Source organism: Varanus komodoensis, unplaced genomic scaffold, assembly GCF_004798865.1.
Source record: "Varanus komodoensis strain SLA01 unplaced genomic scaffold, ASM479886v1 scaffold4, whole genome shotgun sequence".
NCBI lineage: Eukaryota > Metazoa > Chordata > Lepidosauria > Squamata > Varanidae > Varanus > Varanus komodoensis.
Genome location: NW_025335941.1, coordinates 32539168 through 32558807, shown reverse-complemented (window position 1 = coordinate 32558807; position 19640 = coordinate 32539168). Strand labels below are relative to the sequence as shown.

General features: G+C 39.9%; 1 protein-coding gene across 1 annotated transcript in view; it reads right to left on the bottom strand.

Moving 5' to 3' along the window:
• Window positions 1-7380: 7380 nt before the first annotated feature.
• Window positions 7381-19640, bottom strand: part of MORC1 (MORC family CW-type zinc finger 1) — a 56886-nt gene continuing 44626 nt past the window's right edge. Inside the window, 8 exon segments of the mRNA XM_044441771.1 lie at window positions 7381-7512; window positions 9290-9423; window positions 9426-9471; window positions 11278-11328; window positions 13191-13281; window positions 16345-16491; window positions 17208-17307; window positions 19549-19624. Coding sequence (XP_044297706.1) covers window positions 7381-7512; window positions 9290-9423; window positions 9426-9471; window positions 11278-11328; window positions 13191-13281; window positions 16345-16491; window positions 17208-17307; window positions 19549-19624 — 777 coding nt within the window.

Below are 19640 nucleotides of genomic sequence, written 5' to 3'. Positions count from 1 at the left end.
CAATAAAGTCACTGGACATTGTCAAAACATATACTTAAAAGAACTGTTAGATGTATTGCACCACCAACAGTTAGCTGAATAAGACAATTGCTTATTCAAGAGACATTGCCATGTCCATTAGACCTGAAAACTCTTTTTCACCAAATAAGATGAAGCTCATGATTCATAGATTTTTTGACACCTTGTACTGATGCCCACAACAGTTTCTCAAATTCCTAAATTTGCCCAGAGGTCCAAAGGAGTTGGGGCCCCTCCCTTAGAGTGTGAGAGCTCCATGTCATGGGGAGCTGGGATGCCATCACAACTCCCATCCTTGTGGTCACAGGGAGAATAAAGCAGTCGTATGCTGCATCCTTCCTTCCCACTCCCACATGCACGCTCTGCCTATTAGGAGCTGCCTGTCACCGCCCTCCCTCTCAATTGACAGTTGTCCACAAGAGGAGGGTTGTGCTCAGTGGGGGCTGCTCTTCGGAAGTGGTAGGGTTGGTGGAAGGGAATGGCTCCACAAGAAATGGTGCATAGAGGAAGGGCTAGGAAGGATGCGCAACTGGATCATGCTAGTGCCATGCACATGCAGAGGTGGTCAAACAAAGCAGGGTACCTCTGTTGGTGTTCACTGTAGTGCACACAGTGTGTTAAGTACAAATTTTTAAGTGTTTGGAACATTACAACAGTAGAATGTACTGGAAGTGTGCACATGGTTTTCATGAAACAGCTATGTCTGCTGATCCATCCATTAAGGAAATGCATTCAGTACATTTTAGCCCATTCTTCCTCCACTGAACTTATGGGGCATGCATGGATCCTGGCAACAGCCCTGTGAAGAAGGTTGGACAGAGTGACTACCAAAATCCCTGAGTTAAATTTTTGGGTGAATGGGGATTTTAATCTGGCTCCTACTCAAATCCACTGCAGCATTCTAACAACGATACCACAGATCTTTCAAATATAGGCTAAGCAGGTATGGGTTCTAATTCTTTTTCAGCTAAGAAATCACTGGATAGCCTTGGGGTAAATCACTATCTTTGAGCCTCTGTTTTCCCTTTGAAATGGAATAATAATAATAATAATAATAATAATAATAATAATAATAATAATAATAATGTTTGCCTAGCTCACAGAGTTGCTGGATAGACAACCAAGATAAAACCAGTAAATTGCTGTGTATGCAGTGTTACAATTTAATAATATCTGAATGTCTGATGCTAATTTACCAATAATAAAAGTGTAATTCATTATCAAGGTAAAAAATGTCATGTTATATTTTGCACTAGGAACCACTTACATCTTCTTGTTTATGGGACAGCTTCCTAGAAATTACTGAACAGAGCTGCTATGATTTCATTAAGCAGAAGAAAGCCGAAGAAAGTTACTTGTCAAACTGGAAATTATATTTAAGAAGAACATTGGTTATGACCTGCTATTTTGTTCATAGATTTCCTGGAATTGCTTTCAGTGCTGAAGTAATAAGTTGCCATAACTTTAGACGGCATTTAGTGAACACAACAGTGATTTTTTAATAACCAAAGTATATTGGTTATTATATTAACAAGTGAACAGTGTGAACAATGCAAATAGAGAAAAGAATTGCTCCTTACCTTATTCATGTCAAAAGTATGAAAGACCTGCTCAACATACTTATTGGCTTCTGGAGTGAGTCCCTGTAGACCCAGGACTGATTTAAATTCATGTAGACAAAGCTGTCCAGATGGGCATTCCCTCATAAATTTTGTGTACCAGTGGTGGATCTCCATAGCATTTATATCATCTGCTGACCCATTGGCACCCATAATGTCCAACATTCCAAGTATCCTTTTTTTTTTTGATTTTTGTATTTAGTATGTTTTCATCCAAATGATTGTGCTGCCCAGTTGCAATAGCTTTGTGAACAGCTGTCATTCAAACACCAACTTGCCATATAAAGAAAGAGCTGCCATAAACCTCTTTACAGATCACTGCAGAGATAGGCTATGTATATATAGCTTCCTAGCAAGATTACCTTCAATCTCTAGTATAAATGTAGAAGGGTTTTATCAGTGGGTGGCAGTCTTTCCTCAACCAGGTTAAAAACAATCCAATGTTTCTATACAGTGTATGTCTTGCACAACTCTGGCTTTTTAATGGATGTTGCCTAGCTGGAATTCCTGCCTAGAAATGCTTGCTTGGCATCTATTTTGCTAACTTTCTGATGTTGTATAAACATCTTGTTCTCCCGGGTTTCTAAAGTTTTTGATTTATTGTAATCTACTGTTATTTAATCACTTGTGTGTGTGTGTGTGTGTGAGAGAGAGAGAGAGAGAGAGAGAGAGAGATTTCTTTTTGATTTTATTAAGATAGTATCTTCTTGTTGTCTTTATTGTTTGGCTGAAGGGTGGGATCAACTGAGTAAAAAATCAACTGAATAAACTTGTTTGTTAGGACATTTAGTTCGATAATTTAGCTCCTGGTAGTTGATTGCTTGTACTTGACTCATAATGAAACTGGCTCATAATGACTACCTTGTACAAGAGTCCTGCAGTATCTAAAAGACAAACACATTGTTTATGGCATAAATGTTCTTGGGCTGGTGGTTGATGTCAGATGTAACTTTATGCCAGGGATAGAGAACCCTTTTTCTATGAAGGCCCAATCGCCCATGGGAAACATAGCTATTGCTTTTCTCTCCCACTCTTTTCTCCCTACACATCCTGGTGGTATGCAGCTACTACCTGTACTGCTAAGAAAGCTGCTACCTGTTTTGTCAGGTAGCAGCCTAGAGCCAGTCTGCTATCCCTGTACCAGGAGGGATGGTGCTTTTCCTTCCTGGGATGCCTTAATAGGTTTGTTAGCTGCAACAGATTCACAGGGCTGGGTGTTGCTTCCTGTGGTATATTTATCTTTAGACTGCAAACCTGAAGGCAGGAGTGGACAGGTATGTACAGTATGTAAGAACTGCTGAGTAGCAATCCTGTGTAGTCATAAGTTCTACTGAATTCAGGTAAGTTTGTATGGTAGGGGTGGGGTTCTTCAGGCCTAAAGACCACGTCTAGCTCTCCTGGGGACTCAATTCTGCTTTCTCTATTTGACCATACCTCTTTCCCTTGCCTGCAATCTTTTGATGGTTTTCTGGCTTCCATGTAGCTTTGGTGTAGCTTATCAGTTTAAAAAAAATGGTAAGCCTTAAGGCTTAGTTACTGGCAGAAGGAACCTTAAACTGCAATATGCTGGTATTTTGCTATACTGTTGATCTCACCTCTTTTGTGCTTGCCCCACCTGCCAGTAGAACATACCCCACTCCAGCTTTGGATCATGAGCTGAAAGATGTTCCCCACCCTTGTTATATAGGATGGCAGCTTTAACGATTGAGAGCTATCCAGCTCATAGTCTCCTTTTCATGCTCACTTTCAAGAACAAGCACATTAGTGTATTCCACAACAGATAATGTAGATAAAATACAAGGTACCATTGCAAAGTTTAAAACCCACATTTCCTCCTCCTCCTTCCCTTTAGTATTCTTTCTTCCTCTTGCAAAGAACACAAGGTGGCTCACAACAAGAACCCTGTGAGTTAGGTTAAGCTGAAAGGCAATGACTTGCCCAAAGTTACCTAGCACATTTTATGGCTGAGTGGGGACTAGATGTCTGGAGTCCCAGTTTAGTGTCTAGCTCATATTTCCCAAACCTGGTATCTTCCATATATGTGGGGCTGACTGTAGGATGCTGGGAGTTGTAGTCGCTAATATATGGGGGACATTTGTTGAAGGAAGGTGATCTGGAGAATTGCCTTCACCCATCATCCTGTCTTTCAAGATCTTTCAAAACCTTGCTTCAGCATCCCATCCCAGTCATTTAACAGTTTCTCCCGTTATTGCAGTTTTTGTAGTTTCCCAATGCCCAGTTATGTTGTCTCAAGATAAAGCTGCATTTTGTTGTTCCTTTTAATGTAGAATAAATGACATTAAGCTGAAAGTTGAATGTACTTGAAAATTAATTGATGGAAGTACCTTTTGATCATTAGAATTCAAACAACCTGTAGAACTTTGGTGGAGTGGGGAGGGAAAGAAGTAACTTAATGTTTTATTTTGCTTAAGATTGGTGGTTCTGAACACAGAGTCACCAAGCTTAGCTCTGAGCCTTTCAGCTAACCTTCAGAACTTCTTCTTTGGGGAAGTTAATTTCAGATCTCAAACAAACAAGCCCTTGATGTTGATTCCCCAAGGCCTGCTGTTTCAGTAGGCACTTAGAAGTCCAATTTCTGTACAAGGTTTTACCTTCTACTTGTTTTATTGCTCCTCTGCTGCTTAGTTAATTGGTGTTAAATCTTGAAGGCTTATACTTTGTTTTAATGATTTTTATTGTCTTAATAGCCCTTTGGTACAGAAGTCAGTATGCAAACATATGCAGTGAAAAAGTGAATAGGTAAACTGCAGGCAGAATTCCCTGTTCTTTTTCTAAGGCATTTACAAAGTGGAAGACACCATGCTTGGGAAGTTGCCTTCAAATTAGCCTTTATACCCTGAACAGTGCAAAGCCCAAATGCAGAGATTTTTTTTTCGGGGGGGAGGTTTGTTTGGGTGTTTCCCCCACTCCCAGCATCATCCATGTGTGATAGAAACTGGGCTAATGGTAGGATTTCTCTATGTAGGCTCAATCTTTAAAAGGGAGACTGGGACAAAATTACATCTTCAAACAGGTGAAAAACAAGCAAGCAAAACTCACACCTCCAGTTTCCCTTTGGGAAGAATGAATGGTATGGCGAAAAAAGGAAGGTGCCTTTCTGAGACTCTGACCTCAGAATCCTTTTGAAATCAGCAATCTGTAGTGTGTGCTATGTGGTTTTAACAGACTATAAGCCTATAAAAGAGATTAAAGCAGCAGAATATCCTCAAGTTCATCGTGAACGGGTGAAACAGCAGGAGCAATTCTTGCCTTCTGTAACTGAGAATATCACTCAGCAAGTAACTGTATTTGGTACTGCTGTTTTGATTATTTAAATTTTAAATGGTATCCCATAATTATAGGAAATATTAAGTTTCAAAAGTATATAAACAGTGTAGAATCTTTAGAGAATTAGAAACAGAATGATTTTTTAGATTTTAGTAGATACAATTTTAAATACAAACTATGGCTAAAATATACAGGACTATCTTTGCTCTTTCTCCCTTCTGGTTTTCTTTAATACAAATTATGTCTCTCACCGCACTTTCCTTGTCAGTCTTAAAGAGGATTTAACATTGTCTCGTGCACTGATGCTATCCAATTTACAGTTTAACCAGGTTGCAAGCCCATTCAGATCCTCATGGGAAGCCAGATTAGTACTGATCTTTGTTAGCAATGGTCCAGACATAATGCTGAATCACAGTTACGATTAACAATGTGTACTCAGGAAAGGAAGATTGCATGTATTCCTGAGGTTGGATCCTCAGGGAGCTAGTTTGCAGGGAGCTTGTTTTATGTCTGGATCTGGCCTTTGAACAAGATTTGAGTTCCAATTGAAGCACATTTTATTAGGATTTTACAGAAACATATAACAGTAGAGTTGGAAGGAGCCTGAAAGCCATCAAGTCCAACCCCCTGCTCAGTGAAGGGCTCCAAGTTAAAGCATCCCTGACCAATGGCTTTCCAACATCCTCTTGAATGCCTCTAGTATGAGAGAGCCCATGGTTCCCATTGCCACACTGCTCCAATAGTAATTTTTCCCTGAAGTCTTGCCAGAACCTGGCTTCCTGCAACTTGAGCCTGTTTCTCATGCACTCTTGGATGACTGAGAAGAGATCCTGGCCTTCCTCTGCATGGCAGTCTTTCAAGTACTTAAGAATGCTACCGCATCTTCCCTCAATCTTCCTTTTCAAGGCTAAACATGCCCAGTTCTTTCAATCTCTCCTCATAGGGCTTTGTTTCCATATCCTTCCAGTAGGACTTTCTCCTAAGGAAACATGCTTCAGTTTGCATTTTTGGGAACTGTAATCATTGGTGTACCAATCCCAAGGATGCATCTAGATACATACAATTTGAATTGTGAGCATACTATGAAAGCCCACTCACTGCATTTTGCTCAAATGCACAGTCTGTTTCTAAATCACATTCTCTGCTCCTCCCCATTTCCCCCAAGATTGTGTTTCCAGCCTTGGAAGGTAAGCCAGCTGTGAGGAGGAGGAGAGGACAGCTGGCAGATTCCTCCCTTTGAACTAGGATCTGGGAATCCTAAGTATTGTACAGCCCCTCAGATGCTGTTGAGGGGCTGTCCAATCACTCCTTTTGCCTATTTCTGCAAATTGACTAGTTTCTGTAATGTCAGGGAATGGCTATAGCTTAGTGATACAACAGATGCTTTGCATGCAGATAGCCCCAGGTTCAGTGCCTGGCATCTCCAGCAAGGACTGAGCAGGAGCCCCATGCGAAACCCTGGGGAACTGCTGCCAGTCAGAGCAGATGGTACTGAACTAATGGTCTGGCTTGGTATGAGGCAGTTTCAACATCTGAAGCATATGGGAGAAGGGCAGGACAATTCACTGAACTGGCATTCAATCAATGATTAGTAGCTTTGCAGCAGCAGCAGTTATCATTATGAATGCATGGGAACTCTGTGTGCAGCATGTGGTGGTAGAGAAATATGTGTTGGTATATCTCACCCTGAATGTTTATGCCGACACCTCTGCCCTGCAATTCCAAATTAATAATGCTTCAATGCCAGCATGAGAACATTGTGATTTGGTGCAGCATCCAAAATGCTTCAGCCCAAGCATTTATTGTCTAATAATGAAAAACTTAGATTAGAACAGCTAATATCTGATGGGCGTTTATTACTGGGGGAAAGCACTTACACTAATTGCTGTGGATTAAATGTTTCAGTTTATAAGCACATGCCAATTAACTTCAATTCATAACACTTGGCTAGTCAAGTAAACTACAAATTATTTTCCTTTATTATGAAAGGTAAGTGGTATCCAAAATTAAAACAAATAATCCAGTATTTATATTGCTTCCACCAGTTAACAAATTATGTTTACTGAGATTATTATTCTAAAACAAAGAGAACTTGCTTTTGAAAGCTTCAATTTAAATGTTTCAGTACTTCTATAAAAAAATACTCACAAGAACACATAGACCATTTCAACACCCACTTTTTGCTGAAACACATCCATGTATTTCAGTGTGGCTTTGGTGGAACATTCAAATAAGACGAAGGGGATGTTGTACACAGCAGCAAATACAGGATTGGTTCATCTGTCACTAAAGCATGTATTGGTAAAAAACACTCATTACAAAAACATATTTGGGAGTGCTTTCCCTTATTAATTCCAGTGGAACATATAAGATTTATGCAGGATAACTCTGGATGGATTCTATTATCCAACTATCCAAAGACACTCTACGAAGTGTTAAACTGTTTTCTTATTTCTTAATCCAGAAAGGTTGATTCTCCTATTTCTGAGGTGCTGGAATTTGCAGGCCCAAATATAATTTGATTTTTGCATTTCAGGCTCTCTTCTAGGAAACTATCAATGTCTTCCAGGTTATTTATAAGAAGATGCTGACACAAAAAAGCAGGATTTAGGTATTAATACCAAACCATAAAATTATGGGTGTAATCCTGTGCATGTTTAGACAGAAAATAGGTTCACAAATTCTAGCATGCCCTAGCTAGCCTGTCTAAACATGCAGGATATTGTGCTTTTAGTAGGTCCAAGGGAGAGTTAACCAGAGAAAGCCACCAGTTAGTTCCTTAGGCCCAAGCTGTACATCCCAGGCAATCTTATGTAATGGTATCCCAGCAGTTATGCTAGAACAGGAGATGCCATGGGGGAATCCTCTATCAGGAAGGGAAATGGCAGCTGGGTACAATGTTAAATGCCTTTCCCCAGCCAACTCTTTATTAAGAATGTCACCTTTTTCTCTTCTGACAGGCCCACCAGCTTACAGTTTACAAGCCTTTACATCACACATGTTTGTATCATTCTGTAAATGTGGAAACATTCAATCTCTCATTAAGAGAAAATGGAGGTAAATACACAGGGCAAGAAGTTAAAGTGGGATTAGGGAAAGAATAGTTAGTGCTAAGAGAGTTAGTGCTATCGCTTACGTAGACAGCGAAAGATGTGAGGAAAAGCATGGTAGAGTTAGTAATGTGGCTGTCACCCCCTCCCCTTCTGATTGATAACTTGTGGTATAACAACACTGGCTTAAGGAGCCTTACTCCAGGATAAGCAGCTTGAGTACTACAGCTTGGCTACTTCTGAGGAAGAACCTCATAAAGTTCTTGGTGTTTCTGGCAGCTAGGGATGACTGAAGGGATAGGGAAAGGAAAAGGAAACTTAGAGAAGCAAGTAGGTTTAATCAGATAGAAAATAACCCTTGCCATTTACTTTTTTGGAAATGCAAAAGAAGGGCCACAGCTTAAGGAGAAAGGAAAAACTAAAATGATTATTCTTCTCATATAAGACTTGTTCATCCATCCATTCATCCTTTGGGGGGCGGGGCAGGAGAGGCATAATTTATCACCAAGCATATCAGCATGGTGTTCAACGGCCTTAACAACTGCTGGTGTATTTAGAGTGGCTATGTGTTGTTGTTTATACAGGACAGTCCTCTGTTTGAAGGGTTATCTACAACTGCACTTTATTTTGGATGTGTCCTCTATTGGAAGGGTTATCCAGTCTATGCCCAGTTTAAAGATAATGAAACTTCATAAGGGAGAATAGTGGACTGGAAGTCATCTGATCTGAATGTACCCTGAGCACGGCAGAGAGATCACCTTGTCAGTCTAAGAGTATCAAAGATAAAAAAGAAAATGGTATAGGATGTTTGGAATGTGAACAAATGTATAAACCAAGCTGGAAATTGTCTTCAAGTTGTCTTCCATTGATTTTTTTTAGTAGTTTAGTCATTTGAGTGTGAACTGATAATTATTTAAACTCTCATTTAAATGTATTTGCATGTATTGCAATATTTCTTTCCTGTTTAGGATTTCAAAGAAATATGGTATAAATTACAATTGAACAAGCAAAATTTAGCATTCATTGTTAGAAGACAAAGCTATCTTTAACATTTGTTATTTACTCTCCATCACTGCAGTGCACACAGAACTGAAAACATGTTGAAACAAATGTTTAGTCTCACTCATTAAAATTAAACCTCACTTGCTAGATTAATCCATGGCAGCCTATAAGAAATATTAAAATGAACTCTTTTGCATCTTCTGTACTAAGAACTAATATAAGTGAGAAGGAATATATTTTCTTTTTCCAAATATAAAAGTTGTGGGAGCTATTTAATTGCATTTGATATTAGAGTAAGATAGAAGCACTTACTGGATGAATTTTCAACAGCAGTTGTGCTATTTTTCCTCGAAGATGCGCAGGTCTTTCCTGTGTGGCTTTTATTTGTATTTCACACACAGTAATCTCTGTTTCAATGGCATGCACAGTTTGAAGGCTATGATGTTTATAGACTGGAGTTGTTTTGAAAGTTGTCCTTCATATTGTGAAATATACTGAAACATATATTTGTAATTTTGAAATATGATGCAGACTTTTAATAACTTTTTACCTGCTTCTATTCAATTTGTGCCTCTAATAAAAAAAAATCAAACAGTGTCATGGTGTTTTTTATAGAGTTGCTCACCTTCTACAGACAAATTGCTAACATTTTCCATAGCAGAATAATGGTGAAAGTATAACTTACAGAAAAGCCATGGCAGGCTAAAGACATTGTACTGCCCAATTTGAAGGACAAGATGCGTTCTACCTTCTGCTCATTCCATGTACAGAAGCCAACTCTCACTTTCACAATGGTGAGGGGACAACATTCTCCATCCACATGACAGCAGGCTTGCGGGGCGGGCGATGATGCACACAGGTGTATTCTCTGACATTTTGCACCCATTGCCAGGACCCTGTGGCAACTGCCCCACTCTAATGGTTGGACTGTCCCTGAGAAAAGCTAACAATGACTGGGCTGACACAACACGAACATCTGAACTCAAGGGTTCATCGTGGGTTATTACTGAGCCATAAGCTGTTGTTGAAATGTATGTTATTGTGCTGTCTGAATCTACTGTGCTAAGAAATGGCTTAACAGAGTACAAGCATGTAGAGAACACATGATTTGTTATTGGGTTGTGAACTGCGGTTTGTTTGCCACTGTTTGTTATCTCGGCTGAGTTCAGACAACACAACCAGCTTCATTTCAGCAACAATTCATCTTCAATGACAATCCACACTTAACCAAAACTTTGTCCTTGAGTGTGTGTTATCATGTTTGAACTTGGTTATCTGGTTGAAGTTATGGAACAGTTGTATTCTTGACACAGGTTCATTTTATTGCAGGATAGCAAAGCCCACTGGAAGACGACACAGATCAGCTTTCACTAGATACATCCTTGGCATCACCAAACAGCCGGTTGTGTATAACAGGCTAGGAGAAGGCTTATTTTTGGTGAGAAAACAGTACACCAGGATCGCAGGTGTGGGAAGAGGACAGTAGGACAACCATATGTCATGTTGGACTTCTCCACATGTACCATGGTCCTGATTTGGATTGAAGCCCCTTCAGTGTAGCATCTCTTTCTTTAGCAATGAAGTCTGGGTTTACACAGTGTTTGTCTACCTCTTGTTTGCACCAGTCTCTCACTGCAGACTTTGAGCTCCTGTTAGACTCTGTTTTTGATCTGCATTTGTGTCAGACAGCTTATCTATATTTTGGCCTTGATTATGCCTCATGCCCTGCTCTGAACTTGTCCTTTTCTGACTGATAATAGGGAGCTCTTGACCTTTGCCAGCCAGATATCTCCTGCTCTGAATTGTCTTCTTGAAGGGCTGATACAAACTGTGCTTGACTGTTTGCCTGTCTGCTCACTTACTAAACCAAGGATGTGAGGCCTCTTTCAGAAGCATCATCAGGAGTGGGGTAAGGTGTCACTTGCAGTGATAGGTGGGACTGAAGGCAAAAGGGGTGGAGTCAAAACACCCCAAATGCTAGTCTAGTGCATCTTAGAGCACTTGCAGCTAGTAATAAACCTCAGGAGAGGCATTCCCACCTCAGAATGGGGAAAATATTGTACAAAAGATGGCAAACTACCAAAGATTGGTGATTAGGGGAAAGGGTGTGAGACATGAAAAAAGGGCTGGGAAACTTGGAGGGCTGCACTGGACTTCCTGGAGGGCCAGATTTTGCCCTGGGCCTGAGGTTCTTGTGCTAAATGTGTTTGTCCTGGGACTGAGCCTTTATTTCTTCATCTATGGTATTGATCTGATGGGAGTTCAGTTCATATACTACTAGCCATAATAAATACTTTTACCTGATCGATGTACAGAGTGTCAGTCTCCTTCTGCTCAGAATTCCCTTTGAGCTGCATTTATAAATGAAGCAAAATGCATAGTCTTAGCAAATGGCATGAGGTGTGAAAACCTTGTACAGTCAGGGCCAAACTACACATGAATAGTTTTGCCTTGGAGTGAAGGGTTGTTTTTCACAGGGTTTCCATTTCCAGGACAGTGGACCCAATCCACTGAGGGCTTAACCATTAGTGCCATTCCATGCTTCTGATTCAGATATGTGAATTATAGATCTGTGTTTGTAATTTGCCCTTCCCTCCCTCAACCTATGCAGACAGTGAACTGAGATGTAAAAATCAGGACAGTGTTTGGGTAGTTTAAGATTAAGTGCGAAAGCAAGATTTGACATCATGCCCCAAATTCAGAAACCTAAGAACATCAGCTGTAATTATGAAATCATGATTCTAAATTTTAGGGCTCTAACAACAGATTTGAGACTATGTGGGTAGAGCGGGTAACATGGATTTCTTACTGTCAGGCAGGTGCCAAAATACAGACTGTTTCTTGCATACCCTATCCTTCAACAGTTTTCCAGAGAGGGTTACAAACAGTTAAAATTGTATTGAAATAAATTAGAACAGTGAATTATCTACCTCCTTAGCTTAACTTATCCCATAACTAGAAATACCAGAATAAATTGTGCAAAACAAAACATTGCTCTCTCAATCTTCCCCCCTGTCCCTACCGCCCCCACAAACAATCACACAAGTTTCAGCAGGTAACTTCTTGGTACAAGATGGCAAGCCAGCATTGGACAGTTGATAGTCAGCGCAGTATTAGGGAGACCTGAATAAAAATTGCCACTTAGACATGAAACCCATTTGGTAATCTTGGATAGTCACTAGGTTTTAGCCTTACCTAACTCACAGGGACTTTGCAAGGCTAAAAGCAAAGGACTAAGAATGTCAATCTGAGAGATTCTGGGAAGAAAGGTAGGAAATGGGTGGCTCTCAAATTCAATAAACAAATAAATAATGGAATATTAATTTTGTTTGTATTGGCAGAGATTTCTTTTTTACAGAAAGGAACAGGGCAGGCTTCTTTGATTATTTGCTAAAGCTCTGCCATGATTGACACAAAAAGACTGAAATTGGCAAAAACAGCCCAAAACTGACAAGATAAGCAGCCTGATCAGATCAGGAAACAACTTTGCCAGTCTTATGCCAGCTTTACATATGTTAATCTCTGTCTGCCCTGAATCCCTTTTTCTCTTTCTCTTTTGCCTTGATCAGTTCAACAAGAGTTTTGTTCAGTACATGACTCCTACAGCTGTCTACCTGATTGAGAAGCATCCCTTCTCTGTCTTCCTCTCCTTGCGTAGCCTCTCTTTGTAGCTCTCACAGATTACCTACATGCATGTACCCTTGATGACCAAATACTCTTTAATTTCTTTTAATTGTACATCCTCAGTGTGCCTGCTTTTTCTCAGCCCTGACATACTAATGCCAAAGTTATATTAAGAATATCAATATTTTGTATTAATTCCAAATTGTATAGACAATAAAAACACAGAGGGAATCACCTGAAGCAGGCCAATGAGAATTGCAACCCTTATCTGTTATTACTACCAACACAGACATTTGTTAAATTTGGTGTTCAATTGTTTTATATAAATATTTAGCAATTAGCTATTTAATATCTTAATGTATATTAACATGAATTTAATACATGAAATTATCTCGCAAACTACTTAGAGATATTTTTAAATATGGTAAATTGTATAATTCTAGTAAACAAACACAGTCAGAGACAGACAGCTAATAAATAGCACTACTTCTTGTTCAATATTAAGTGTTGTTGTCTGGTATTAACTAAATATAAATTAATAGGCACATAAACATGCATTAATACTGATTTCATTTTGATGTCCACTTACTTTGAACATAGTTAAAATATTTTCAGGGCCCATGGCTATAAGGTGTTCTCTGGAAAGTTTACATTCAGGTAAAAAATGCACCAGCATCTCTCTGTGAAAAGATAACCAAGGCATGTAGCAAGGCAGATTCTTCTCCATGCCATGACCTGAACAGTTCAGAGGCTGCATCCAGCATACAGAGCAGATTTTTAGAAGACACAAAGGGGCCAAAGGGGAAGAGAGAGTCAGAGAAAATCCCCTGCCCACCTGCTGTTGGGAGTATCCTATGAATAGAATGGAATTCACTCCTTGGAACATTTGATACAAGCTAAACACAAGAAAGCTTAATACAGATAACGCAAGTTTTCATAGATTCATCCTCAAAAGCTTATTTTATTAATGAACTGATATCCAGCCCTTTTGCCTGTTGTGAGGAGGAAAATGTGGCCTCCATAATTATCCTCCTCTCCTTTTAATTCTTACAACAATCCTGTCAAGTAGGTTAGGTTGAAAGTCATCCAGCCTAAGACTCTCACTACTATATTACACTGGTTCTATGTCCTAATAAGGGCACCATAATAGCATCACCCTAATAATATTATGCTCTAATAGGTGTGCAGTTCTATCTGAGTCACCCATGCTTGAATTATAGGCATTTTAAAAAGTTTAAGCATGCATAGGTTTACACCCTAAAAGAGTTAGTCTTGAATGTGCCACAAAACTGCTGAAAATCAGTGTGATATACAGCCAAGGATGTGCTTTTAGGATCTGACCTATGCAAAGCAACCTAAGTCGCACAGAACTTGTTCCCAGACAGGTTCACAGACTTGCAGTTGTAGGATCTACTCCTATGACTCATTATGCCGAAGCAACAGATCAGAACTTCAGTTTTTAAAACCCATGCTCACTAAATGGACTTATTTACAACACGAATGCTTTCTGAGGTTGGTATTTGTCCTGAAAATAGCAATTATCTGAAAACAATCTCCAGGGACCAATAGCAAATAGCAGCTTCAGGGTTCATCTCCCCACTCCATGGAAAACACTTTTTTGTTATGGAAGAGAAGTTTTAACACCTTGTGCTTAACATCATGTGTCATTTAACGTAGAAGTAGAAATGCATACTTTCAAACAGCTGGATTAGCTAACCAGATTGCTCGTAATATCAGTTCAATATTAGAGGGCACAGCTGTGGCCCTATCTAAAAGGTGAATCATATGAATTGCATCCTGCAATTATAACCAGAAATTGGGGACATGGGGCAGTAGGTTTTACAGAGTATAAAAAAGCCCAGAGAATTGACCTAAAACTTGGCATTTCAGAAGAACTTTTTATGAGGATAGGGTTAGGGTAAGGAGTAAGAAATGGCTTATTTATAGAACTTCACATTTTGACAATTGGCCTTCAGGAGCAGTTTGACAAATACAGGGGGAGTTCACACATCATGACAACCCACCTTGACGATAACCCACAGTGAGTTGGTTGTTGCACAAACAATGCCAGATATGTCTTTGGGTCATGGGTTGTTTCTCTTGTCCTCTGACAAAATAAACTATCTCATATGATCCTGACAAAAAACACCCTTTGCTCTGTTAACCCTCCATTGAAAGGAAGCCTGTAGTCTTGACAGTTGGCTTACTGTAAAAAATCCTTTTCCTCAGAAAAAGGGAGTGTGATGCACTTTTCCTACCAACTAAAAATGCAAGGAAAATTCCCAAACATGTTGTTGAGAACTTTCAGCACCAAACAATAGCAACAAACTTTATTGAGAGGGGGGTGTAAATCTCATTACCCTTTCCATGAGCAATGATCCCTTATACCTTTGTTTTCTTTGCTAGTTCTCCTTTCAACAGATGTCAAGAGGAAATGAAGTAAAAAACGTATTTGGAACTTCTTTGGGTCACTATCCAAGATTTGTACCAGCCACACTATGATAGCAGCTACCTTGTATGATATTGTGCAACCGAGACTCCATTTACATTCATGGAACTGTGCACCTGTGTAGTTGTGCAAGGGAAACTAACTTTAACACAATGAAACTATTTGCACACATTGTGTGTTTAATTCTTTCTTTCTTTCAATAGTTTGCTAGCCATTGAACTTTGCAAGGGTTTTATACAGCTCTTGAGAAGCAGCTCCTTGGCAGGTACATGGTATGCAAGATGGGACCAGTCATGTGAGTTCAGATTACATGGCAAGCCACCATGGGTTATCAGGCTGTGGGAAGCAGTATGAATTTGTATGACATGACAACCCACTGTGGCTTGTCACCCATGGTGGTTTGACATACTGTGCACACCCAGTTATTGTCTGTTTTCCTTCTCTTAGACTTGGGGTTTCAAATTATGAGTGGATTTCTGCATTTAAATAGCAGGAAACTGCTATTGTAGGACAACTAAGCTTCAGTATTTCCTATAAGCTGGTAGCACTGTAATATGATTGCATTTATCCTTTAGATTAAAACGGTAGTTAGTTTGCCATTTTATCCTGTGGAAGTTGCATGGACCTTATGTGCCTAGTCCAGTGACAGAGAGATTTGGGGCTTAGCTCCAGGGCCAGAGCTATAGACTTGTAGCTCCCAGTCAGTGCCCAGTTTTCCTTCCTTCCCTTTTCTGGTTGCTTAATCTAGAGGGGTTAAAATGTTGATCTAGGTAATATACAGGCCAAGTCTCGCCCCTTGCACGGGATGCTCAAAAGTACCTGAGTTTGAAGGTTTACAAGCATCTGTGTGCATGCAATCATACTGTGTCTTGGTGAACGTGAAAAATCTTTAATGAAATGTGTTAAACTGAAAGGATTCTTTTGGCTAATTGAATCTGAAAATACCTTTTTCTTGATGAAACTAGCGGTGCCAGCAAATTAATGCCAAAAGCACTAATGGAGGTAGTAAAAAACCTTTTTATAAAAAAATCCATAAAAATTGTAGCTCTTGCCTACTATGCTTTTCCTGGACTGAAACTGGCCCCAGGAGAACTTCACAAAAGACCATTTCAATGTTGATTCTACACAGTATATATAAGTCATTAAATATTTCACAGTCCAAGGAGTCTATCACTCAACTGCCACCTCGATTCATATTTAGCATGAAATTGGGCCTTGAAAATGTCCTTGTTAGAATACGCGGACACACACAGAGCACACTTTGCTGCATGACTGTGTCTTTAGAAGCACTTACTTGATGTGAGATGTTAATGTTTCTATCATTTTGGTTTCAGGAATGCTCTGGGAAATCTCTTGCTTCTGTGAAACAGCAGCATCTGAGTACTGCACGACAACAGGGACTTGTGCTTTAGTTTCTTCTTTTGAAGTCATGGTGGAGTCACTTGAACAAGACAACACAAGGACCAGTGTTGTTATGATACCCAGAAAACAACAGGGAGGGCAGCATAGCTGAGTGCTTTTCACACAGAGTTCAACCCCTGACATGCAATCGCAAGGTAAAGCGATTAGGTAGCATGAGATGGTAAATACCTCTGGGAAATTGCAGCTGTTCTGAGTAGGCAGTTCTGAACTAGAGGGACAAATAACCTGACCCATACCGGTACAAGAAAGCCATCAGGTCTTTTATCAGCTTGCTCCAAACAAGGATGAAATGGAGACTGCAACTGACACATCTAATTCTTATCCCTCTTAAATCAACCTTTTCTTCTGTGTGATTGTTTGCTATGCTTTGTAACTCTAGATTGTTTTGTACAGTCTAGAGCAAACTGCCTCACTGATGTGGGTCATTCTACTTGAATGATTAGAGTTCTAGGCATTTTTGTCCCTTATCCAGAGGAATCCAGGTTATTGTTTTGTTCACTTTTCTCTCCTTGCCATTAAAATGTTTTGTGACATTTTATACCAAGGGTGGGCAACTTGTGTCTTTCCAATTAATTTGCCCTACAATCCCTGTTATACCTACACTGCATAGCTAAGGCACAATGAAAGTTTTAGGTCAAAACTTCTGCAAGGTTGTAAGTTTATCACCCCTGTTATATACCTGGTAAATGCAATAGAGCTGAAGGTATCACCAGCTGAGTATTCTGGTATGCTTACCCTCCTGAGCCTGTTGGTGGCAAATCCTTTTTCGCTAAATTTGCACAATTTGTTTGGCCGAGAAGACTGTTGCTAGTTTTATCACACTGTTCCTGTTTTTCTTCATGTGGTTGAAACATTAAAGAAAAAATAACATATGAAGTTATCAGCCAGACTTTAATCAGATGAGGAGGAATCAATGGGAGAAAGCTTAATGAAAGCTACTTTGAGCTTCCCAAAGGAAGTGTGAGAGAGGCTGCTGTGTGGATTGACTCATTGTTAATGGAACAAGAATTCCTCAGAGTTTGTTCATAACTAATAAGGATATAAGGCGCTGTAAAATCTGTTCCAGCTATGCTTCTGCTGGTAAGTTTATTTTGCACCGAGTCTCCATTGTAATGTCAAAGATTTCCTCCTTCAGTCTGCATGAAAGTTCATACTTATTTTTGGGTACTACTTTCTACACATTTCTTTTTCAAATGTACACATTTTTTTCAAATCTATCCTTTTGCTTGCAGTCATTCCATGCAATAAAGCACTTTATGCATGTCTTTACAAATGTCCACATCTTTGTGCACATCTATTCAAATGTAAACCTCATCATGCATGAATGACATTACAAACTTTTAAGTTCAGATTTTTATGTTTAACTATATTGTGGTTCATGAATTTACATTTATGAATGTGAATTCGGCATGTACTCATTCATAAATGTGCACTCTAAATGAGAAGGGGAAATTGATGCATCCTTGCCGCATTTCAGTGCTCTTTAGTGGCCCATGTAGGCACAAACCTGTGGCTTGGTTTGCATGACATGACATGACAACCCACCAAGGGTGATCACCTGTGGTTGCCTGTTGTGGCATGTGAATCTGGTGCAGTTTCCAGCGGTGACTTATTTTTCACAAACAAGCTACCCTGACTATCCATGGTTTGTTGCTGGACTGTTCAGAATGGTCTGCTTTTATGATGGCTTGTTGTGACAGCCAAACTTGAAGAAGTAACTTCATCATAGTTGTCAGGAACACCTAGAGAGCTGCGCAACAGAAGCAACAACAACACCTGCCCTACCTTTTGATCTCACTAGCATGCTGTCATCTTCCCTGATCCCTTCTCAGCACCCCCATCCCATGTTCCTAAAAATTGGAAATAAATTTTAAAAGTCTTGGCCAAGTGTGCACATTTGAGAGCCCAGGGCTATGACACTGGTACACTTTCATCTGCTTTACTGCTCTGCCTTGAAATTTGCATAGTAACCCATATGTATATGTGAGACCTAATAACAGAGACCAGTGGGAGGTGTGGGTGGGGTAATAATGACAGGCAGCTGCATGGGAAGGAACTTTTCAGGTGGGTGTAATTGGTAATATATGAAACACCCCTTTCCCCTTTAAGGCATTTGCTAGCAAGAAAATTCCTGAGGTGGAAGATGTAAAGGACAAGGCCATTAAAAAGATGGAGAAATTGGTATACAGGGCTAAGAAGCAGGCAGGCATTCTTCCACACTTGTGCAAAAAGGTTAATTTTTTTAAAGTGTGCAGATGTGTCACTGCATTCAGAGGAGATCAGACAATCAATTTGCTGTGGTGATCTGATGGTTGGGTTGGGAGAATTCTCCGGAACAGCTGACCCCCCCCCCCAGTGGTTCAATTGCAGAAATGGTGCTGATGGAGGGACTGAGGAAATGAAGGTGCATCCAGGGAGCTGGCTGGAGCACTGGGGATGGGGAATAAGCCACAGAAAGCTGCAGAGCACACGGTCATTCACTTGATCAATGAGTGAGCAAACAACCCCTGGTGGAATAATGCGTGAACGTGCCTGATGGCTTTTCAGTCTGCACAGGATATCAAGTGACTTTCACAAAGCCGCGTGCCACACAGAAGAGGCTCTCCGCCTGCCAAGCACGTGCCATTCTCTCTCTTTATTACCGTGCAGTGATAGCAGCTTTCAGTCCTGCATGTGCAGCCCTATCTGGCAAGTGATTATATAGCATCAATGGTTTATTATTAGCACTGTTATTTCCTATAGGTAGCACATACATGAAATGCAAATCATGCACCTCTGGACTTCTATCCCCTCTGCAATTAATTCTTGCAAGGCAGAGTGCCTCTAATTGCCTCACCTTGCATGACCTTGATAGACTTGTAATGCTTGTTACTTTCTACTTGAACAGAAGAACATACATGAAGAGTGAACTAAAAAATAGGATTTTTTTTTTTAGAGAAGTGAGGGTGGGGAAATCCTCAGGCATAGCTCTGTTTTTAATTTCCATTCTAAGTCAGAAGGGAGTAGAGATACAGGTTTTGATCAATACGTATGATGAACAAATATACCATTGACCTCCCCAAAAAAGCAATTTTACCTTTGTTCTTGAAAGAAAGAAAGTTGCATTCTTCATACTTTGGCAAATCTTCATCTTCACTGTCAGATATTATAATCTGCAATGTGACATTT